Genomic DNA, 23570 nt, shown 5'->3' on the forward strand with positions numbered 1-23570 from the left:
GGGGCCCTTGGGGATTCCTCTCAGGGGAGAATGCAATAACCTGATATATCTTTYCCTTCAAGGCAGCTCCAGGGGCACAGCAGAGCCCTGTGCTGTCCATGTGTCCTCCATGCGGACCTGGAGACACCCACAGTTGGTCCTTAGCAGGCCTGCAAGCACTCGTACCCCAGCATCCCTGCTTTAAGGATGTGGACAGAAAGACATTAAAATAAAAGGACAAGTCAGGCTTCATCCTTCCTCAGAGAAGCAGATGTTCTCTTAAYGGTCTTGTCCAGTTCTTCACTTCATTGACTTTAAATAGTCTCCATAAAAGAGGGTGAAGTGCTTGCTATTTTTCTCCCTTGATTTTTTAGTGAAGAAAATGTCCAGTTACAAGTACAGGAAAGGGAACTTATAAGGATGCAGAAAATCAGCCAGAGCATCTTAAACTACATTATTCATTGAATAATTGGATCTCATCAGGAATATACATTTTCTTTAGTTATGAGCACTGTTAAGGGTACTTCAAGTATTTATCAAAGTACTGCAGTTCACATTTTGGCAACGCTCGTCTTTTTTTCYTTTGTTTTGCATAATAACAATACTAAAATAAAGATGAAAAACCTGGAAAAAAATACATTTCACATTTAAGAGGAGGAAGAAAAGAAGACACTTGGTATATGCCTCTCACCTTAATGGTAGTGTTAGATTTATTAAAGTTGGTGACTGTAATTTGAGTAGATAGAGAATTCAGAAGTGGCTACAAAACTCTCCTGGGAAACTGCAAGAGCGCTCTGGTAGCGTGACTACCCACCCGATTTAGCCATTAAAATTAATATTGCTGTTAGAAATAGGAACAACTGTCACCAAGAKGTAGGCACACGTTAAAATACTGTAATCCTGATGTGAAAATATGGCTTTTTTGTGTTGACAAACRGCAAGTAAAACTTGTGGCCCAAAATACCTGCACCTGCCTGTTTGCCACGGTCTAAATAGTTGAAACTAGCATTGCTTATCCGCGGGAAACGGAGCAGAACAGCCGTGCCCATTTGCGTTGGCTTTTCTCTCCCTTTCCGCTCTCGGGGAAGGACAACGMGTCAGGACAACGCCGCAGGACGTCGTCCCACCGCTTCAGCGGGCCGGCACCTCCTCAGCGCATCCCCTCGAGGCGCCTCCGTCCCCCCTAGCGCGGACGCGCTCAGGCCAAGCAAAGGTGCCGGTGTGCCCTGTGAAAACCCACGGCTTGCGTGGTCATTCTTCTCATTTTTGAGGGAAAAAACCCAAATCACGGCCCCGCCAGGGGCCCCTCTCAGTTCGGCCGCCACCGGCCGCAGGCGGCGCCGCGGACCCGCCGCTCCCGGCATGCAGCTCGCCCCGGCGGGAAAGACCACAGCTCCCGGCATGCAGCTCGCCCCGGCGGGAAAGACCACAGCTCCCGGCATGCAGCGCGCCCCCACGGGAAAGACCACAGCTCCCGGCATGCAGCGCGCCCCCGCGGGAAAGACCACAGCTCCCGGCATGCAGCGCGCCCCCGCGGGGAAAGACCACAGCTCCCGGCATGCAGCTCGCCCCCGCGGGAAAGACCACAGCTCCCGGCATGCAGCGCGGCCACGCGCCGAGCGCGGCGGTTCCCGGCATGCAATGTGGGCTCCCGCCCCGGCCCGGCGGCGGGTGAACGGCGAAGGATCCGAACCGACATGGCGGCGCCCGGGGGCGTAGAGGCGGCGGAGCAGCCGCGGCCGAAGCGCTCGCACAAAAAGAAAGCGGAAAAAGGTGGGGGGCAGCTGTGCGGCGCGGCAGCGGCGCTGGAAGGGTTGAGGGGGAGCGTGTGAGAGCCGCGCGGCTTCCTGGGCCTGCCTCGGCCGGGCGTGGGGSGGCGCACGCAGGTGCTCAGTGCGGGGAGTGGGCAGCGGGGGCCTGACTGCGATGACCCCCTCGTCACGGCGCTTTGGTTGCACCTCCAAGAGTGTTGTGTCGAGTTCTTGCGTAATAGGTCTGTGAAGCATATGTCAGTTGAGGAGCTCTTTTTTWAAAAAAACTTGCTTCAGAACAGTAATTTTTTTTTTTCAAGGGCAGGAAAAATGCATAACTGGGTGCTGAATGAACCCAGTTGAGTAACTGTTTCCTGTTATTCCTTCTTTTGTAGTTAAGCAAGGAGGAGGGAGAATAGTAACTGATGAAAGAGAGCTGGGCTTCTTTAGCCTGGGGAAGAGAAGACTGAGGGGGGATCTTATCAATGTGTATAAGTACCTGAAGGGAGGGTGTCAAGGGGATGGGATCAAACTCTTTTCAGTTGTCCCGTGTGACAGGACAAGAGGCAGTGGGCAGAAATTGAAGCGCAGGAAGTTCTGCCTGACCGTGAGGGGGAATTTCTTCACTGTGAGAGTGACGGAGCACTGGCACAGGTTGCCCAGAGAGGTTGTGGAGTCTCCTTCTCTGGAGATCCTCAAGGCCTGTGTGGATGCAACCCTGTCTGCCATGCTCTAGGTGCCCCTGCTGAGCAGGGAGGTTGGACTAAAAGATCTCCAGAGGTCCCTTCCAACCTTACTGATTCTACGAAAGACAAAAAGTAATTAAATATGTGTTGTTGTTTTGTTTACAGTTGATGAAGCTGAACTTCTCACTGTCCCAGATGGATGGAAAGAGCCAGCCTTCACAAGAGAAGATAATCCCAGAGGGCTTCTGGAAGAAAGCAGTTTTGCAACATTATTCCCAAAATATAGAGAGGCATACTTGAAAGAGTGCTGGCCACTAGTCCAGAAAGCCTTGAGTGAACATGTATGAATGGTTGTTTATTATAGTGTTATATTTTATTGTTTGCAACATACAGGTATTATATCACCTAGTAAAAATAGTGCAGGTCACTTCTCTAGTATTGCATGTATTTATATTTATAATACGCTTGTATTTGGAATTTGTGTTTTTTTTTTTTTGTTCCCACTGATATCAGTGGAGGTCTGTGTAGCCAGGCCTAAAGTTCCTCAGAATTGTTGAATTTTCAGTGAAACACATTGCAGCAGCAAGAATCTAGTCATCCAGAAGCTGATAACTTTACTGCACCTAAATTGAAGGAGATGAGGGAGGTGACATTTTTGGGACTTGTGATACGTATATTCAGTCRGGGTTTTTTATTTTTTATTTATTTATTTAATATTCTTAAGCTGGAAGTGATTTTTAGGAATTCTTGAAAATGTGCGTTCAGCATGTAATGTTCTGTTTCTTAACTTCTTAATACTGAAAGTGAATTCTGAGATTCTTATTTAGAGATTAATTCACTATTTCTTTTCAAATATTGCAGTATGTCAATGCAACGCTGGATCTAATTGAAGGTAGCATGACAGTCACTACCACTAAGAAGACTTTTGATCCATATGCAATCATCAGGGCTAGAGATTTAATAAAACTTCTAGCAAGAAGTGTTCCATTTGAGCAGGTCTGTACCACATCCTTGGAAGTTTGTAGCAAATTATTTTATGTCAGAATAGTTATACTACTTTTTCAAAATGTGGGACTTGCAAGCAGAGTTAACTAAAATGAAAAGAATTATCTATATGGTATTTTCTTGACTGTTATAAATAATACATCTATATTCAGATGATATTCAGATCTACTTCTTGTATCTTTAGGCAGTTCGTATCCTACAGGATGATGTTGCATGTGATATCATTAAAATAGGAACTCTAGTGAGAAACAGAGAAAGTTTTATAAAAAGAAGAGGACGACTTCTTGGTCCAAAAGGATCTACTCTGAAGGTATTTCCATTAGGTGTAGTGATCATGACATTCTTAAACCTGAATCTGCGTCAGATTTTTGGCTTGCCTTTTTTTCTTGCTTGTTTCTATAGGCCCTGGAACTGTTAACAAACTGTTATATTATGGTGCAAGGCAACACTGTTTCAGCCCTGGGACCTTTCAGTGGGCTTAAGGAGGTAAGGGGAGACATGAGCATTTTGTGCAGCATGCTTCTGTGCCCAGCTCTAGGGCAGACTTTACAGGCAGAATCTGGCAACCTGAGGAGGATCTTGCTGATTTTCAGCTATATGTTAGTAAGCAGCATTTACRTGAATGTCCGTACTCTTAGCTGCTGGTTTTCATTTTAGTCTCTGACTTCCTTCTTCCTTGGAAGTAAGAGGATGCTTTGTGAAGTGCTGGGGAGGGTACATTCAGATGTTTCTGAATAGTATCTGTGACTTCTTYTATTTCTTCTGCTTTTGTTTTTGTGCCTCCAATGCAGAGTTTGTGTGCATTTTCAAATAAGAAAGTATAGGAKTGAAAATACTGCAGTAATGACATAAGTACAGAATGCTTGTCAAAAGCAAAAATTTCTCATGATGCTGTAAAATCTATGGTAATGGGAAAGCATTATTTGTGGTTGTGTTGAAGTGTCATAAAAACATGACAACAGTGATTTTCTGAACGAGTGTGTCTTCAAGTTGTCTCTGCAGGTTAGCCTTTTCAAGTATCTACARTCTTTGGGAGTGGGGTGGGGGGGAGGAGAATGTTTTCTAATTCTTTTCCAAGTGCCTCTCTGAGGAATTTTGAAACATGATAGTATATTTAGTATTTTAATTGATTGGGATTTGGTGTACTTGCTATGTCTTTTATTCTTTTTTTTTTTTTCTTTTATTAAATGTAGGTTAGAAAAGTTGTTTTGGACACAATGAAGAATATACATCCCATATATAACATCAAGGTGAGTATGGCCTAGTGTGCATCTTTGTTTACAGTAAAGTACTATTTCTTATTGTAGAACTGTGTATTAATAATTACATTTTTCTGCATGATAAATTATTTTTTTAGAACTTCTAGACTATGCTTTTTTAAAAAACCTCATTTTGATATCCTCCTTTTCACTGGGGTATATTGCCATTGTTTCATCAATAATAGCCGAGAAAATACCAAAGGAAGAATGTGTGTCAACTTTGCTCYCTTCATGATTGATTGCCTGATGTATGCTCTTGTGAACTGAGACAGCTCCTCTAGTGCATTTCGCCCCTCTTGAGACRTGTTTATCTTTCTGGTTCAGCTGTTCATAATTAACCCCCCACTAATCTCTCTCTGTAGAGAGAGATGGAGAGTTTGGGTGATGCAGCCTGAATGTTAGAGAGTTTAGTAAAACTTAAAGTACTACCCAAGAACTCTAACCTGTAATACTTTAATACTTTTTTTTTTTTTAATAACTTCTCTGTGCCATTCTAAAACTACTGAAGACTTTGATGATCAAAAGGGAATTATCGAAAGATCCTGAACTGAGATCACAAAGTTGGGAAAGATTTTTGCCGAAGTTCAAGCGTAAAAACTTGAAAAAACGCAAGGAGCCAAAAAAGAAAAATATTAAGAAGGAGTACACACCATTCCCACCTCCACAGCCAGAAAGTCAGGTCAGTTAAAGGCTTGATTATACAGGAATATAACATGATTTGAAATCTTGTTCTTGCTAAAAGCAAGTTGGAAGCCCTCTTTGTCAAGTTCTGATTTCCTGATACTACACATGTGGCTAATAGTAATAATTATCTCAAACTTCTCTTGTGCAGATTGATAAGGAATTGGCAAGTGGTGAATATTTCTTGAAAGAAAGTCAGAAGAAACGAAAGCGGGTAGAAGAGATAAAGGTAAAATTGTTCTTACTGTTCATTTAAAAAGTGTTATGACTGCTCTGACTTTCATTTTTGTCCCTTTTGCCCTACACTGCTGATGCTTGGCCTTTTTATTGGTAACTTCAGGCAAAACAGGCAGATGCAATCAAGAAAAGACAAGAAGAAAGAAATAAAGCTTTTATCCCACCTAAGGAAAAGCCAGTTGTGAAAGCAAAGAAAGGTAACTTTTAATTTTCCTTTTCCCAGACTTTCTGCAGTTGATTCCTAGACTAAGTGATTATGCAGAGATGTAGCTGTAGGAAGTAAGAAAGGTCACTCAGAACAATCCTAGCAGTTAAATCCATCCGTGGAGTTTCCAGGGAGAGTAGAAAAATCAAACAGTTCCTGACTCTATCTATACATTGACAATTCACTGTGGAGCAGCTTCCTGATGGAAGTACAGAGAAGGTTRTCTGAATTAGTTCTTTCAACTGCATCAGTTCTGAGCTTTTTAGAGTTGTAGTGAAGCTGCCTGGCTTCTGCACTTAAATGCATACTTTTCATTTAAAGAAACTACAAAGCAATGCTTCCTTGAAAAGTTGTGCCACAAGTAAGTATCTGTATAAGATAAAATAACAGGTTTTCTTAAAGTTAGAAGAAAAATTCACACTATAGGCAGAGTAAGAACTTGTATTCCTTCTCAGATTATTTCTTTAGTGCATAAAATCCAAAAAAAGTTTTCTGGATTCATTGGTTACACTATATACTTATTGTATTAGGTATACTACACACCTATTATTTTATATATTACACAAAGTTTCCTATAAATTTTTTTTGAGAAGCATCTGTATTCTGAGGAACTGATTTATTATGCAACACATGTTTTTCTGATGGCAGTTAATTTTTGAGATCATGCTATTGAGTATACTTGTATACTGTGTTCTTCCAGCTGCTGTATTTTGAACTTAAATAGTTCAGTCTTCCAAGAATAAATTACAAGTATACTTTGAATTTAGAGAAGAACTGAGGTACAAAAGGGACAGCTGGTACCTACAGTTGGGTATAGGCATTAATTGTGTGAAAGAAGAGTAGTGTCCGAGCCCATGACTCTTGCCCGAAAGAGAAAATGCCACTAGACTAGCAGAATGTTACTTACATTGCTCAGTATTAAGCATTTAACTTAAGTAATTTGACACTCCCCATAAAAAAAAAAAAAAAATCACGGAGTGTTGAATCAAAAGTCTATCTCCTCCCTGCCCCTCTGATTCTGTTTTCAACAGTGGGCAGTAATGAGTGGCCAGAGAAAGGGTATAAGGCTATGAAAGGTGTGTGGAGGAGCTCATCACTTTAATACAGAAGGGTGTAATGACCTGATTGCTTCTCCAAGTGTAAGAACTCACTAAGAAATTTCTTCTCTCTTTATGTGAGACACCAAGACAATAGGCAGTGACTCTGTGTTGATTTTGGTGGAATGTCTGAGGGGAGGGTGTTAATAGTTTGYGTGTGTGCAGTGTATGGCACTCGTGTTCAAGTGCAGTTGTGTAAGTTTTTTTTTTTTTATGTGACTATTCTGAATTCTGCTCAAAGACACTTGTGAAGAATACAAGTTTCAATAAAAATTATTAGRATAGCTTGCAAAATCTTTAGTGAATATAAAGTAGAGTCTCAACAAATGCTGCAGGACACAGTTTACTGTCTATAGATTTGAAGTCATCTTGCAGACTGCTGTAATTTAGAAAAAGTAAAACTCCTGTCTGTTGTTTCTGTTTTATTGTATAGCCTCCACTGAGAAAAAAATTGATATTGAAGCCATCAAGGAAAAAGTAAAGAATGCAAAGAAGAAGAAATTAGGAGCACTTCCAGTGGAAGAAGTCAAACAAAAGATGGCAGCAGATGAAAAGAAAAAGAAGAAAAAGAAATAATTTRCCACGCAAGATGCTACTCTTCTATGCTAACATACATTTTCTTACTTGGGAGATTTGAGACTTAAAGTTTTAACATCTTACAGATGTCAGTATAAYGAACACAAGAAAAGAAAAGGTAGACCATTCTCTTTTCTAAGCATGCTTAAATAATGGCCTAAAGCAGCTGTGCAGAAYAGTCAAAGCTGATGAAGAAATCCTACTCTGCCATATTGTTTGAGGAAGTAAGAGACTTCATCTTTCTACAAATCGTCTTTTTAAAGGGAGAGTTCTGTAATACAACCATTTTYGTTTAGCACAAACAGTTAAACATCAGATTGTGAGAACTCAGTGGGAGTCCAAGRTAGATTTTTTTATGAAAGACTATAAGCAGCCTCAGTTGTGGTGAATAACTTCTACRAAACAGACAAAACTTATTACTGTATTATACTTCTGTTTCTGTGAAAGCTAGTAATGTTTCTTGTCTTGGTGTTAATAAACTATTTTTAATACATTCTTTCTTAAATCCTTTAAATGGTCATCTACTGTAAAAACTGTATTTTAGTTTCCAGGAAACAATTTTCTCAGTTTCAGGTGAGAATTAAACAACTGTAATCTTAAATCATTAATCAGCTGCCATTCGTTAGCACTATCCTAGAGGCTATTAGACRGAATATGGTATAAAGCGGATGTCTTTCCGCATAGAATGTGCTGCAGGATAAACATAAATTGTTCCCTTTCTCTAGAGATACTTTAAATTTATTTTTGAAAARATTGTGTTATAAGAAATTCAGTTACTGTATTTTATTTAGAACCTCTTTAAAAGAAGTTCGGAGGTTTTTAGTTTTCCTGGAATTTTGACAYTTAACCTGTTCCCTTCTTTCTTCTTAGTTTTTTTTTTTTTTCACCTGTGCAGATAATCTACCCCCTCACTGCTGGGCTTCTCTTCTCTTATGTTCAGAACAGACTAATTTCAGCAGAYTGTGGGCTATCGAAGGAGGTACTGCAGTTCTTCAGTTAAATAGCTGTTTTCACAGTGTTATCCCATAGCTTCTTGCTCATAAATATCCATAAATATGCCTGCTTTAAAAGGGCAATCTGCAGAGCCAGAAGCCAGTAAGGAGAATCTGACTGTAAGCTGTTTTTGTGACACTTGAATGAAGGAGGGAGTGCAAGCATGTTTGGGGAGGGAGAATCCTTAGTTCTAGTCTGGAACAGATGAGATGCTCCTTTCACTGCAAAGGACTGCACAGGTGTTCTCCTGTTTGCTGTTTAAAAGGTGAAAATTAAAAACAAGATTAAGGCTGGTGCTGTGACCACTGGTCACTGCTCGAGTGGCAGTGCAGTGCTAGGTTCATTGGCCTTGTCAGCATTTCAGTTCATGAACCTAATCTGGCTGAAAACACTCTACAAAACAGTTGCTGTCTTCCAGCTAGATCAGCTTACAGCGTGGTTACCAGAGTTGCAATACAGAAAGTACACGGTTTGGCTTGGTGGCAGTCTGGCATTAAATCAACTATATTTTCAAAGAACCGTGCATTTTTAATCTTGGACTCGTTTCCCACAAGCGTAGCATCTATGTAGATTTTTTGCATCACTTTCCCTTCTGTAGTAAAATCCCTTACAAGCTTCAGAGAACCTTTTCCTTCCCTTGTCATAGGGTGAAAAAGCTTCACGCTATGTTTAATCTCTTTCACTTGTTATGGTTGATAGGTTTCAAGGATTGTTGGTTGGACAATTATTTAGTTAAACTGGAAAATCAAGAAAATCCACTTGTATTCCTATGGACAAGTTAGACGAAAGGACTTGATGGCTTGCCATCCTTAYCCAAATGGTAACTGRCTGCATACTCCTAGTGCTTGCTGTTACTGTTAGTGCTTCTTGCCTCTGTTTTCAGACACAACATGGCTATACAATTCTAACATTTATTTGTATAAAAGCTAATGAATGGAAAATAATGTGGGTTTGGAATGGTGAAAAAGTAGATTTGATCTTCTCAGGAACACTTTGAACTTTTACAGATCATTTCTTCAAATTAATTTTGGAGTTCATGGACTAGTGAAAAAGTAGCTGAAAGCTGTTTTTAGAGTGACAGCTTATATTTTGCATTTATTATATGCAAGTTGAGGGCATCTGTATTAAAACAGGTATGGACAATTTACAAAGTGATTTGATCATCAAGAGTAAAATATCTGGATTTTTGAATGTCCTTAAAAATGAGATCCAGTATTTGTTTGGCATGTCAGGCTTTTTTGGCTGAAAGATAYCATGTTGTAAGGTCTGCTCTGTTTTTGTTTGTTATTTTTCCTGAGCCCCAGTGACTTGCAGTGTTTTTTATGAAGCTTTTTATGTGGAATTTCCTTAGAGCTTCTGAAGTATGTGGTTAAAAAGGTTGTGCTGTAAATCTTCTGAACTTTAAGGGCTCTGTGTTTACTTTGTTTACAATCCTAGAAAACAAGTGGAGATTMAACCTAGCAGAGGAGATTCCTGCTGAGCTCATTGTAGCTCCCTGAACGCAATAGTGTATGTTTTTCCCTCTCTTGCGTTTCTCTTTGCGCAATAGGATCCAGCTGCTTCACTGGGGCAGACGCTGTACAGTGCGGGAGCCCTTCTGTGCAAGAGCATGCACAAAGTATGCATGCTGCCACTGCGCTGCTTGTAGTTCTCACGGCATTTTCAAACAAGACTTTACTATATCTATTCCATACGCGAAGCTCAAGGCCTGTGTCTCACACAAAAGCCAGTGGTGAAAAAACAAATGGGGAGGAAAGTAACTGCCCTATGCAGTGGATTAAAAAAAAAAAAAAAAACACACACACACACACACACACACACACACACACACAAAACCCACTCCAAACTGTCTAGTTTGGAAGAGGGAATTGAGTTTCTCTCCTTCACAGGCCAGCTTTGTGCTTGTGCAGCTCTACTCTTTCCATCCTCGGATCCAGCTAAGGGAGTGTGATGGGCTACAGGACGTGCCAGGTTGGAGAGAGAAGCAGTCCCCTCTGGTTTCTGCCATGCCAGATGTATGACCTCCAGTGGACTCATCCTTTGGTAGTTTTTGAATGAAGTGCATAAATAACCAAGAGCACAGCACCACATTGCTCAGCATGATGCAGGCTAGAGCTGAATGTGGACTTTTTGTTAACTAAGTTAATGTTGCAAATACAGAGTTGCCACACAGGGGAAATAGGAAAAATGATTTATTTTTCAAAACAGAAGTCAAAATTTCCGTATTTAAGAACAATGAGAGAGAAAGAGAAGAAAGACTGAGGTTGCATATAAGCACAGCTGAAACTGCTTCCTGTCATAGATGAAGTGAATCTGAAAACAGATCCTAAACAGAGAGGTGCCAGTACCCTCTGTGCGCAGCAAGACTGGGAARTGTCCACCTGCCACCAGATGCAGATGCAAAAGCTTACAGGGGTCCAAAAACGCTTTGGTAAATACTGTTAGATAAAATTGTCAGCCGCTCAACACCATGCTGCTGCAGCTCGTTGAAAGAGCATCCTAGGAGCTATTGCTGCGGGAAGAGGAGTGGTATGAGTGCAGCCCTGGGCCTTGGCTGGGGTGAGGGACAAGTCCTGGGCTGGAGTCAGCTTCCGTTTGGTGTTAGTGTTGTGAGCAGCTGTCAGTGTCTCAGTGCGCTGCCTCTGCAGCGCACTTTGTTACCCACTGAACCCTTCTCAGTCTGCTCCACCTCAGAAAAGTGACYGATTAAAACCAGTGGTTGGTTCTGAACAATGACAAAGCTGCTACCAGCTTTCCTATTTGCTACTGGAAATGAAGGTGATATTTTTATACTTCTAAATCATCTGTGGATGCAATCAGTGTCTCTACAGATCTTTCCACAGCCAGTAACTCACGGAAAGGATGGGGATGAACTGACCTAACTGCTCTTGCAGTCYTGTGTGTTATTCACTGGCAGGTGCTACAGACCAGTATTTCTGAAAGACCCAGGTGGCTGGAATTGCCAGCATAAGTAATAACAGCCTTAAAACAATRACGGTGATACAGTAGTCATCACATGCAGGTCTGTCCCAGTCTGGATACCATCTGGAATCACCTGTAAACAAAATAAATTACTTGTTTTCAAGCATAACTACATTAAGGGGCAACAAACTGAAGTAGTAATATTGGTGATACTTACTTATGACTTTGTCACGCTCTGCATTTTCTGGAGACAGAAAAGAAATCAGCATAAGCAGACTGACTCGTTAGCAATAATTTGAGTCTAAGCAAAAGAGAATTAACTGAGCCTCGCAATGAGCTGGGAAATTTTATATGGGAGCTATGTTTCTTTCCTAGAAAAAATAAGACCAGTTGGCTTCAGGAGCTTTGCTGAGGAGAGCTGGTTCATACCTTGCCAACTTCTGCCCCCTGCTAGTAGCTGGCAGAAAGAGCCCACTTTTCCAAGAATGCTTTTTAATATTACTGTATTTAGCGAACTTCTTGAGTTAAAGATTTTCAGTTTGTAGCTAACATTAATCTGTCCCATGAGTGAAAGGGTAAGTGCCACTCCTGTCTGCAGTGCCAATGTTTTAATACCATGTTSCTCGTCTGTTAGTTCACCAAGGGTTCACTGCTGTGATGCTATTTTTGCATGACTAGTGGAAGGTGCCTGGCCCTGGCCCCGCGCTGTTGGAAAGAGTACGCACGAGTACAGGGGCGTAGAGGGGGCAAGGGGCTCAGGCTGGCCACCCGTTTCCCCTTGAGAGCTTGTCACACGGGTGTGTGTATGCGGGTTAGCCTGGCTCTTTCCTTGTGGTTTTCTGCTTCTGGCAGGGGGAACAAATGAGGGCAACAACATCTTAAACTCTAGCTGCTGTATGTCCCAGATTGTGTCCAGCAGCACCAAGAGCAGACCGCATCCCACCACCCCTTGGGTAGAAAGCAGGCTCTTTCAGCCCCCGGCCCCCTTTAAGCRTCACAGTTCTCTTGACTTTTGATTGCATCTTTCAGGAACTGGATACTGCTGAGCTCTGTCTCCTGCCAGTATGTTTTTTGTGGTCTTTGCTATTTTGCATGGAGGAATTCTCTATGGAGGAAGGTTGGTTGTCTTGTACTTACTACACAGGTTGTCTGCACACTGCTCGCCCTTGCACTTGCTGCATGGTGCTCCCGTCAGGTATGGGTGCCTGGGGAAATTCCCACTGCAAAGGAAAGTAACACCATTCTGAAACCAGCCTTGTGAGAGGAATGTTAGTATCCATAGCCAATTTGTTTCTAACATGGGTTGGAATTTTTTTATTAGGCAGCTCTGGCACTTTTCTGCATGCAGAATGTACAATGGAAYGGAAAAGGATAAGTATAAAAGGACACCCTCTTGTTTAGGAACACAGACACTTATTTCAAACTTGGGAATTAAAATAGTATTAGAGCTGTAAGATTTCTGGTGTGCAGAGGTTATGGATTCTCGAAGCTGGCTCTAGCTATGCAAGCAAAAACAGATGCTGCTATTGCATATGTGACTCTATTTGAGCCTCGAAACAAACGGGACTCCCTGGTGCTAGAGAATCTCTCAGGGTGGTAGGGATTTCATCTACTCATTGTTATATATTTTAAGAACAGTGCATTTCTCTCCTCTGCTTCTTATCTCGTTTCTCATCTTCCTTGGCCAGTGGGATGGTATGGTGCAGTATACTCCCGCAGGCAGCAGCCTGCTCTGCCCATGCTCTCAGCTCCTGGGCCCCACGCTGGCATGCTCRACGTGGTCAGTGCAGCGCTGGCCTTGAGCTGAACTCCTCCGAAGGCGTTTAGTATTGCCAGCTCATGTGCAATACCATACCAGCTGCAACTCAGTGCGTCTGCTTTGCTTGGAGCACAGCCAAAGCAAGATTTACAGTGCAGCTCTGACTGCCTGTAAACACGCTGAGAGGGATTTTATGTGCATGGAGTCTTGGCTCTGGTAAACATCGTGGTAAAACCTCATTACATTCAACAAGACCAGGATTTTATTGCATTATCGCTGTTTGGTCTAAGCTGAAGTAAATTCCTGTGGAGTATATTCACCGTAGGAACTGAAATAGTGCATGCATCTTGTTTTGCCCCTTGGARGAGTTGAAAATAGTTAAGGATTAGTAAAGAAGTTGTGCCCAAAACAATCCTTGGCAAAATATAGGTGCCAAAGCCATAACTGCAAGCCTTGAAAARCCCCACTCAGCTTTTGCTGAGCTCTGGAGATGCCCAAACTCACAGGTTCCTCCCTCTTTGATCTGTAGAGCCAGTGAACGTCTGCTGCTGTGCCTTTGTGCCCAGGCAGAGCAAGACTGAGCAGGATCTAGAAATTATCCTGCCTTAATATAGTGGGTGTTGAGGTTTGGTAGGTATTTTCTGAGCCACCTTGGCACTTGGTATCCAGAATACGATCTGGACAACACWGTGAAAACCCTGTGTGTCTTAAAAACAAGCAGCATGTCACATTACCTCAATTTTTAGTAAGCACTAGCCTGTTTACAGTGTTCTCGACCATGCAGTGAAGGACTCTACTTTGAAGACCTCACTAGCGGCAGAGCTTCCTAGAGGAGCGCCCCATCTACTCTWCTGCCCACTGCAGGGGCGAGGGTGCTCCTCCGCTTCCCCATTGATCCATGCCACTGCACGGAAAGGAATCCAGCACAGGGCCTGYCATCTGCGCCCCATGGACATCGGCCAAGGCACCTCCGAGGGACCAGGGCATCATACACAGCCCCGTCCTCACCTCCCACCAAGCCACTGGTTTATTGGAGAGCTGGGTGCACAGCTCGAGGGAGCCTCGGTCCAGGCGTTCTGGCAACGTCTGGCATTCAGGGGCTGCATCACTGCACCAAGCACCAAGAAGGAAAGGGAGAGGACAACCTAGGCCACCCGTGGCTTTTAGCTAGCGAACTGACATGGCAGTCAAGTTACTGGTAACTTTAAAAGGAATTATGTGTCTAAATAGGATTTAGCTGCCTAAAGCTATTTCTGAGTTGGGCTAACCCTCAAGCCTGACCTTTGGAAACTAAATGTCAAAGTGAGGACTGGTCATCTGTTTTTCCCCCTACTCGATTTGGGTGTGGGACTTGGGGGGGGGAGGGGTGTTGTTCATGTTTTGGCACAGCAACACCCRTGTCATTTCAAGGTATCTCATTGGGGACACTCAGTTCTTCAAGGACAAAGAATGGGCAATAGCAATGCCAAACTTCCTCAAGTTCATGGGTTGTCATGGACTTGACCTAAAACAGTATGTACACAAACTTTTTAAACTTATGTTTAGACTGTGGTAGCATTAATTAGCTGAAGAAAGTTAAAAAAAAAGAACATCCTAGATGCAACAAATGTCCTATGAATGATGCATATTTAATGTAATAACAAGTGGTATGAATCTTTGCCCTTTCAAAAAGATTTCTGGATAAGCTTTTGCCTTGAGCAGCCCCAGYCTCATGAGTCCAAATTCTCATACTAAAGCTAAGATGTGGGTTCAAGCACTGCACACTGCTGTTTCAATATTTAGCCAGATCATTGAGCTACAGGCTTAATTATGCAGGCAAATGCATAAATATTTGCAGACTTTGAGCCTGTGCCTTGGCAACCATCTGGGGCCCTCTTGGCACTCAAGAGCAATAAATTAGTTTTCAAATGATTGCTTTAGTATATTAATTTCAACATCTTGTGTTTTACCCTTTCTGCCAGTGCCACTGGTTTCTGGCTCTGRTTTATAGTCCTCATTAAGCCATAAAACTCTGAGTGGATGGAGTTGTACATCTTTGTTTTGGGGACCATTTGATCCCACAAAACACAGGAACATTAGTGAGATGGAGTGATCATGTAAGGGGGCAAGTTGTGGGATGGAGGTGGCCGGGCACAAACCCTCTGCAATGTTTGTAACGAAAACACTTACGCTGGTCCGTAGTTGCAAATAAAGTGTGCTGCATTCGTTCCAGGGAAGTCCGTCACTCTCGGACAGAAGTGAACAGCACAGCCCACTTTGTAGCTTGCAGCCCAAACAATCTGAAAAGATAGATGGGTACACCGGTGACAAAATCCTTGTTTTATCATCTGAGCGGTTAGAGAGGAAGTCGCACCCTAGCACAAGCTCACAGGCAAACTGACTGAGGAGCGCTCCCTGGAAAACGCTTTACAGTGGAAAGTGGTAGTGGTGGACATCTAAGTTGTATTTYGTTCTTAAAAATGCCTAATTGTTTTGCCTGATCTGTTCAAATGACTCTGAAAGAAAGAGGAACTGACCGTAACAGGTGATTTTCCTTTCTTGCAAAGGAGAAGGTTGAGTTTGTCTCCATAGCTTTATGGTAACCCACCAGCCTTCTGTCTTCCCTGGCTGGACATGTGGATGTTAACAGACCACACATGTGCAGAAAAGGCTACCTGATCCCTTACAGCTTCTGTAAGGGTTGATTRCCCCTGCACTAAATCCAAAAGGGCTGTGTTGGCAAATTGCCCAAAGACACTGATGCTTCAGGAGACTCAATGAGAAGGAACATGTCCTGGCTGCACTCCGGCCCTCTAGCATCACGGGACAGCACTAACACGATTAGAGCAGGGGCACTAGACCATCTAATCTAAACTTATGCCTATTACAAGCCATTAAGTTCAACTTGGTGTCCTATATCCAACTCAAAGATTACAGCCTGACTGAATGCTTCGGTCCAGGGGCAGAGGGGAGACCTCGGCCTGGCAGGCCCTGGGCTCTGCAATAGCAGAGATGACCAGTTACATGAGAGATGCATAGCAGGCCCAGCAGCACACGAGATGAAGGAAAACACATGCGTCCCTGCCAGCACAAAGAAGAAAACTGTTGTTTTCTATTTTTAACCTGTCTGGGGCCAGCTTTGTGAGCAGAACATGCTCATCAGGCCCCGGAGAACATTTTCAAGGCAGCACCAGAGCGAAGGGCTGCCAATGCAAGCTGTGGCCAGCTATATCCCTGAAGAAGATGAAGGATCGTGCAGCATTCCTGTCCCAGCCGGTGCCCGGCTGCAGTGCTCCAGCCAGGGGTTCAGTTATGGTCACTGCAGCGACTGTGCTGACAGACAGTCCTTCTCCACCAGCAGCTATGGGGGAAGGGGAGTTGCAAGGGGCTGGCTCCCAGGGCTGGGCAGCATGCAGCTCCTGGGGTATTCACAGCCACCTCCCGCATTGCTGATGGCATCTCATGCTCCCTCCCCATCACTGCCTGGGCTTCTGCTTCACAAACCCCATCAGAAGCAGTATGGCAGTGCCAGTGAGATATGTTTCACTGCAACAGTYGAACATTGAATCTTGCTGGGTCCTCATGAGCAAGGTCAAAGAGCACCACGTGGTCCTCTCTGGCAACTCCTACCTCCAAACAGCTCCTCTGCAAGGCAGCCCCTGCATATGCACCTCTCCTCCCACAGTTTCTCTACTGGCTGACTGAAGGTGCTTGGTCCCTCAGGGATAGTGTTGCAAAGCCAGTCTCCTGGCTGCCTTTGAGYTCCTGCTGGCATTTCCACCTCCTCACCAGGGTGTGGACACTTTCATAGGGCACAGTTCTATATGGATATTTTTGCCTCTGCAAAAAATGATTAAGAGCCCCAGATTTAAACTAATCCCTAGAAGCATTGCTGCGAGTGGTCCTGCCCTCTGATGCCCTTAGTTAAGAATTATGGGGTTGCATGGTGGTGGCACTCACCTCCCTTTCTTTGCCCTTATCRTGAATAGTGGTTGGGAAACATGCACGTGTGATACTTGTAGGAGCTGTGGACACCTCTCTACAGGCTGACACAGTCCTGCCACAGTGAAAGCATCTCGCAGTGCAGTGCAGGGGCAGTCTGACAGAGCTGAGACCTCATCCCACGCCGGGCTGCAGCCCATGCTCTTTGCCCTTACTGAGTTTTTTGYCCGCTATTTGGCTAAATCTGACTGCTCGAAGGCTGTCTCCAAGGTGAAAGACTCTGCAATTAGTTGCTGGTTTCTAATTTAGTCCTGCTTCTGAGCAAATGTCAAAAAGTGCTGGCTCTACAAGGGAGAAGGCTGGTATTGGGCTCCTTTTCAGGAGAGGGTTTTCTTCTTGGGAAGAAAAGAAAGGATATGTTTAACAAAAMACAGTGATTCTTTTCATCCCTAAAAAGGTGAAGTAAGAATATCTTGTGCAAGCAGACACAGTACTTGAAAAATTGTTCATTGATTTTTAGACTAGAAACCTAGTTTTTATGTGGCAGATTGACAACACGGGTTCATGGCTTAGATGGTGAAACGCAGTACCTACCTGTGTGTAATGACCACACACTCTTTTACAGCTATTGGTGGCATAACTGTAGGCGCYGACCTCCTTATACCAAGCAGTGATGGCTTCTTTCACAGTAAAACCTGAAAGTGAGCCTGTCCACAGGTTTTCTCCAACAGAAGTGAATTTGGGGTGAGCTTTCCCTGGCTGTTTGAGGTAGATATTATGTTTAAATTGGCATTTCTTTGCCCAGCCTTTTGCAGTCTTTGCCAAATCTGGATCCCAGCTCTGCAAAATAAAGACAACTAAAAGTCACRACAGTATCTTAGCAAAGCAGCAGTCCAGAGTAACTTTCTGGATGAAACTGGGTATCAATATCATACACRTTGCAAGTTTACTACATTTTTACTTCTGATGAGACAGACTTACAGAACTGCATGGTAAATTGTCTTATGGATTCATTTCTCATGTTCACAAGCACGTTGGGATTTTTGGAACAATTTAAGTTCAACCTATTTGTTTGCATCTTTGTGTTTTGTGACCCCAAATGCTAGAACTGAATTCATATTTGTGCAATCACTCATTCACTTGCCTATTCACATCTTATAGAAAGTTGTTGTTTAAGCAATTGGGTTATAGGAATGTCTTTGTTTGCACTGTAGGTGTTGTCTCTCCTTCCTTGGAGATATTCAAAYCCTGCCTGGACATGATCCTGTGCAACATGCTCCAGGTGACCCTGCTTGAGCTGGGGGGTTGGGCTAGATGATCTCCAGAGGTCCCTYCCAAACCCCAACCATTCTGTGATTCTGTGAGAGTCTGTGATTCTGCAATAGTATTAATAATACYGATGTAACAGCATTAATGGTAATTCAGTTTCAAGATACTTTCCTTTTTTGAATGACTGCTTGAACACGTCAGCTATTGAAAGAGCGGTGTGCAGATATTCATAGTCCAGATTGATCTTTAGTTTAATTGTACTCATAATCCTAATTTTCTTATGAAACTACATTTATGCAAAAAGATTGGACTAAACTGCATGGAGGAAAATGCACAGGACAGGAAGGATYTCATATAAATATCATAGTTGTTTGGGAAGAAATAGTTGCATTTTTTTTCCCACCATGTATTTCTCAATGTTAGTTCCACAACTAGGATGAGCTGTTCTCTGATTTAGGGAAGGGGAACTGGTCATTTGACTGCTGAACAGTGATGCAAGGCAGCAGCAAAGCAGAGTATGTAGAAGCAGGAGGGGTATGAAAGCCTCATTGTGAATCCCTAGTGAAACTGGTGCGAATCTTTCTGCTGATTTTGCAGAACTTTGGAACAGACCTAAAAACACTTCAGGAGAATGTGGAATAGTGAACAGGAAAGAAGGGTCACRCTGGTCAGGTAAAAAATTTGTAGATCCGCATTCTTATTATATAAGAAAAGTGTTGCAGATGTCACTGGTTATGCATTGTTATTTGCAGTTAAACAAGTTTCTGTCTTATATTTCCTTTTAAAAAATACTTTTCCAAAGGTAGAAATGCCTTGAGTTCACAATCTTCATTTTTATATATCTAGACAGACAATTATCAACATCAAAATGAAATTCCCTGTGGAATAAAGAAATCGTTTTGTTTTCCTCATTTTTGAAGTACTAAAAGCCATTCAAAAATTAATAAATATGCTATTTTCAATTCCATACTTTTACTTGCATAAYAGATTTTATCATGCATTGTATTACTTTCTTCACATTAACTTCTTCCTGGGAGAGCTCATACTTAAGACTRGAGTTTGTTTAAAATGAACATTATCATGATTTTAATTCTTGTATTAGTTGTAATAAACTTTTTCTTTTTTTAAGCTTTTTTTGGGGGGGAGGGATTTCAGCCCTTTAACTTTTTAAAAGGAAAAATCAGGAACAAAATTACTGTAATTTTAAAAGATAAATGCTGCCCTCTTCATAAAGCATACCAAGATCTTTCTAGTGTAAGGCCTATAAAATAATCTTGATAGAGTCTGGAACATTATGCACTGGAAGTTCAGAATCGACACTGGATATACTTCTTAGAGTCCACTTGAAGAAATCTGAAGTAAAAAACAAATCTAGAAGAGCAGCTAAATTTTTTCCTGTCTGGGTTGCTTGAGCTTACARGTTGCTCACTTATACCTCCTGAATGGCCACTTCTTCCTTAGAGTCTTACCACCAGAAATAGAAAATGGGCTTTTTGGGGGGGACCTTTGGGGAAGTGCTTGCTGATTGTGGAAGTGGTTAGGTCCTYGTCTGGTGGTGAGCATGTGGGATGTTAAGAGAGGGGAATGAAAGAAGGRAGATCAGTATTTGGACAATAGCTAGGATCCATCTGAAAGATCGGTGGAGRTGATCCCAAGAAGAAACACCAAATAACATTATGCCTCAAGTGTTACCTAGCAGAGGAGGAAAATCAGAGACAGCTTCTAAGCTTCTGGAACAGAACAGCTCCTTCCAAATCAAAGATAGGCTTGTCCCCAGATATAACAGCTTTGTTTATGTGTTTATAGCTTTCTCCTTGCTGCGGTTGCTGTGAGCCACATAGCAAGGAGAAAAGTGCTGCAGGTCTTCAATGTGGGGTGGCCACTTTCAGGGAATCTGGTATATTTTCAGCTGTGACAGATTTCTTTCTTTTTCTTTTTCTTTTTCTTTTTCTTTTTCTTTTTCTTTTTCTTTTTCTTTTTCTTTTTCTTTTTCTTTTTCTTTTTCTTTTTCTTTTCTTTTTCTTTTTCTTTTTCTTTTTCTTTCTTTTCCTTTTATTTTGTGTGTGTGTGTCTGTGTGTTTAGAGATATTGCACTAGTGAGAAACGAGAAAGGAGCAAAATGGTGGAATCTGAGGTCTCATTTCTCATTTCTGCTGCACTTGTTCTGTTTTCCATTTGGCCTCCTCTGCAGCCCCAGGGCTTAGGAGAAGCTGTTAATAATTCTCTGTTGGCTCCCTGGACGTGAGAGCCTTGCAAAGAAAGCTTAAAGGGAAGCTCTCCAAGGAATTTGGCAGTCTTCTCTGCCCTTACCACTCTGAGCGTGAAAGGCTGTGCTTCATTCTGCACATAAATTACATCCCGGGCAGCTGAACTGTAATGGCTTGGCTTTCACAGCACAAAACTACAGCATAAGTTTATGGGTTCAAATCTTGAGTCTGAAATTAAGGAATTAAACAGGGCAAAACTATACACATACTTCACTGTATAAACCTGATAATTGCAGTCCTACTGTCTGCCTTAAAAGCATTGCKGTTATGACCCCCTCCTTTTACGGCTGATTGCAAAAATAATTTCTGAGAACTGTAAGCACCATCGCAATGTTATGCACTCGCATGTAAGCTGTGAAGGTCCTCTTACCATGTAAAGCATGTCGCTAGCTGCCGGATTCACTTCAGACCGGAATCTGTTATGGGTGCTCACACATTCATCAATAAACTTTGTATCTCCAATATCAGGCAATGTGTGCGGTTCATAGGCATCAGAGGAAGGACAGAAGTGCAGCAAAGCCACCACATGAGGAAGAAGTCTGCTTGCCATGATTCTCAGTCTCTTATCTTCTGCTTTAAAAGCAGAATAGTTTAGCTGTATAAGGTACTTTTAGCTCTACAGACAGTGTTTGATTGGAAGGCTTGTGGGCTGGACTTTTATCTTGAGCCATGGCAATGCTACGGCATTTGTGGCAGGAAATGAGTCATTTTTCGGCAGCGTTGCTATGAGAATGGGGAAATTAAGCTTCAAGTTCACACCAGAGCTATATACGGTTTTCTGCTCTTCTTTTTTCTGTCTTTTTTTTTTTTTTTTTAATTTTGGAAGCCTTTTATGGTGAGAAAAATTTCTCTCTCTTTGACACCTGGGTTTTCTTTTTTCTCTCTTTTTTTTGTCTCTACTTCTCTTTTCTTATTGCAGTCACTATGGGTTGCAATAGATTTCCTGCTTTTTGTGAAAATAATGTTGCTATTAAGACTGTTGCTCTGAGCCAAAACGCTGTGATAAGTCTATTTAACTAACTATGATTTTACTATAGTATGAATAGTCATTTTCATTGCATGTTGCATTACTGGAGGGATAAAATTGGCTGAGAACTATAGTTCAAATATGCTGCAGTTACCGGTGAGTGTCTCCTGTGATCACAGCCCTGTGCTATGTGTTAGTATCAGTTTTTCCTCCTGAGCATTGGCAATTTGTAAGTCACTCCCACTGACTCGAACCCTCAACGGAGCTGGGCGCCACGAGGCTCAGTGCTGCCTGGTGTTGGGGTGCCCAGGTCCCACACTGCACTTCACAACTGTGAGTCAAGAGCTGACCTCCTACGTGTGTTGTCTCAGGAACCCAGGCCCTCCTGCCCAGATCCACCACCTCCGTCACCCTCCTTGTCATGGTTCCTTAACTTTTGCCTCTTGCTGAAGCTTAGACATTTTGCTGCAATCCAGAGCTCGGCTCTCCAGGAGAAGGAGGTTGCTTCACTCTCCACTTCAGGTTTCATTTTAGGAATTTGCATCTTTCGAAYGCTTGGATGTTGGTCACAATTACCTCTTCCACATAAGTTGGGGTGGGTGGGGGATTAGGTGACTTTGGGGTTGTTTGTCACAGGTTGTACAGTGAACCTGCAAGAGCAGCTCCACTCAGACTCGGTCACACACCTTCAGGTATCCCTAGGTAGACTGGTCACAGGCTAAAAGGCCCTTGGAGGGAATCATGAGGATGAGAAATACTGTGCATATAACTCCCCTAGAAACCACTTTTTAGAGTATCAGTAGAGAATCACTTTTTAGAATCAAAATATCCATGGACTCTAAATCAGGCAATAAAGCTATATAATGCAACCTAGGATGTTTCTGTAAATCGGTCACTTTCAATCCCTCTTTCCACCCTTCTTTTAGATAGATAATTCCACCATTTTCAGTGTCCTCAAAGTARTGGATTTTAGAATCACTATTTTTCATGTTAGATGCTAACACAAWTTTTTTTAAGGTCTTGATACATGATTTCAGAACTTTATTGCCTTAAACAAACTACTTGCCCCTTAGTAACGTATGCATATTTTTTAATCTAAAATCTTTAAATATTTATTTATCTCTAGGTATAAAAAATCACGACAGACAAGAACTGACAATGGTGAAAATATTTGTCTTCTTGCAAGGTGACACTTTGTAGCATATAACAAGTCTGAACACTTGGGGCTTATATTTATTCTGTTGGATGCTATRTTCATTCCAAGCTGCAGAGAGGTTCAGGATTTGAGTCACAGTGTTCTCAAAATTTAGGACTAAGAAAAAAGGAGGAGACACAGCTTTAAATATTGACAGCACAGCTAAGCATTTCTGATTTCAGCCAGTATCTCTTAGCTTTAAGTATGGGTTTGCTTACTTTTATAACAAATAAACTATAAGCTATATAGAGATAATAAGGGGCTAGTGTATAATTATGCATAAACAAACTGAATCCACCAATCATTTAGACTGTCTTAGTGAGGATGAAATCTTCATTTCTGAAAAAGACTGTCCTGGGCCCCTTTCATCTTCACTGTCATCTTCATTTTCTCCCACTCTGTCTGCTATCTCAGGTTGACTATGTTCTTTTCTGTTTTTTTTTCTCCGAATTTTCAGATGTTTGTCACTATCTCGCATCCTAAAACTCAACTGTCCCCACAGACATCCTGTCTTAAACTGTGCTCTGTCAGCTTTCCCTGATACMTTTCTAGCTATGGAGGACAAAGCCGAACTCTGAGGGGAGAAGAACAGAATWGCAAGACTGACAATGATAGAGTAACTTTAATGGAGATTGGTACACAAAGGTTAAATTTAGCAGAAGATGAGCTTCAGTCTTTCTGTATGTAAAAAGCAGTAAATACAGTTAAGTATCTATTATCTAGGAAAAATGAGGTCTGGGATAATTGAAGGTTAATGAAGACCCATCATTGCTGCTTTTGGATCCAATATGCCACTGCAGA

At 42.3% G+C, this 23570-nt stretch overlaps 2 protein-coding genes across 4 annotated transcripts; one reads left to right on the forward strand and one right to left on the reverse strand.

Annotated features, from left to right (window-relative positions):
• Nucleotides 1-1577: 1577 nt before the first annotated feature.
• On the forward strand, nt 1578-7969 carry KRR1 (KRR1 small subunit processome component). 2 transcript variants are annotated; one of them, XM_085320498.1, is made up of 10 exons: nt 1579-1752; nt 2582-2757; nt 3278-3412; nt 3606-3731; nt 3824-3907; nt 4615-4671; nt 5189-5359; nt 5513-5590; nt 5702-5795; nt 7334-7969. In XM_085320498.1, exons 1-10 carry the CDS (start codon nt 1677-1679, stop codon nt 7474-7476), a joined length of 1140 nt encoding a protein of 379 aa, XP_085176624.1. In that variant the 5' UTR covers nt 1579-1676; the 3' UTR covers nt 7477-7969. The 2 variants fall into 2 exon arrangements, with proteins under 2 accessions (XP_085176625.1, XP_085176624.1); XM_085320499.1 differs by lacking the exon at nt 3824-3907 and having other exon boundaries at nt 1578-1752.
• Nucleotides 7970-10685: 2716 nt separating this feature from the next.
• On the reverse strand, nt 10686-21222 carry LOC146586873 (glioma pathogenesis-related protein 1-like). Of its 2 annotated transcripts, none has more exons than XM_085320471.1 (6): nt 20978-21222; nt 17666-17830; nt 15320-15429; nt 12529-12611; nt 11609-11635; nt 10686-11524 (listed from the first exon to the last, which is right to left on the reverse strand). In XM_085320471.1, exons 1-6 carry the CDS (start codon nt 21155-21157, stop codon nt 11373-11375), a joined length of 717 nt encoding a protein of 238 aa, XP_085176597.1. In that variant the 5' UTR covers nt 21158-21222; the 3' UTR covers nt 10686-11372. The 2 variants fall into 2 exon arrangements, with proteins under 2 accessions (XP_085176597.1, XP_085176596.1); XM_085320470.1 differs by having other exon boundaries at nt 17666-17911.
• Between the last annotated feature and the right edge of the window lie 2348 nt (nt 21223-23570).

The sequence above is a fragment of the Rhea americana genome, unplaced genomic scaffold, assembly GCF_003343005.1.
Source record: "Rhea americana isolate MKP2758 unplaced genomic scaffold, rheAme1 scaffold_64, whole genome shotgun sequence".
NCBI classification, from domain to species: Eukaryota; Metazoa; Chordata; class Aves; order Rheiformes; family Rheidae; genus Rhea; species Rhea americana.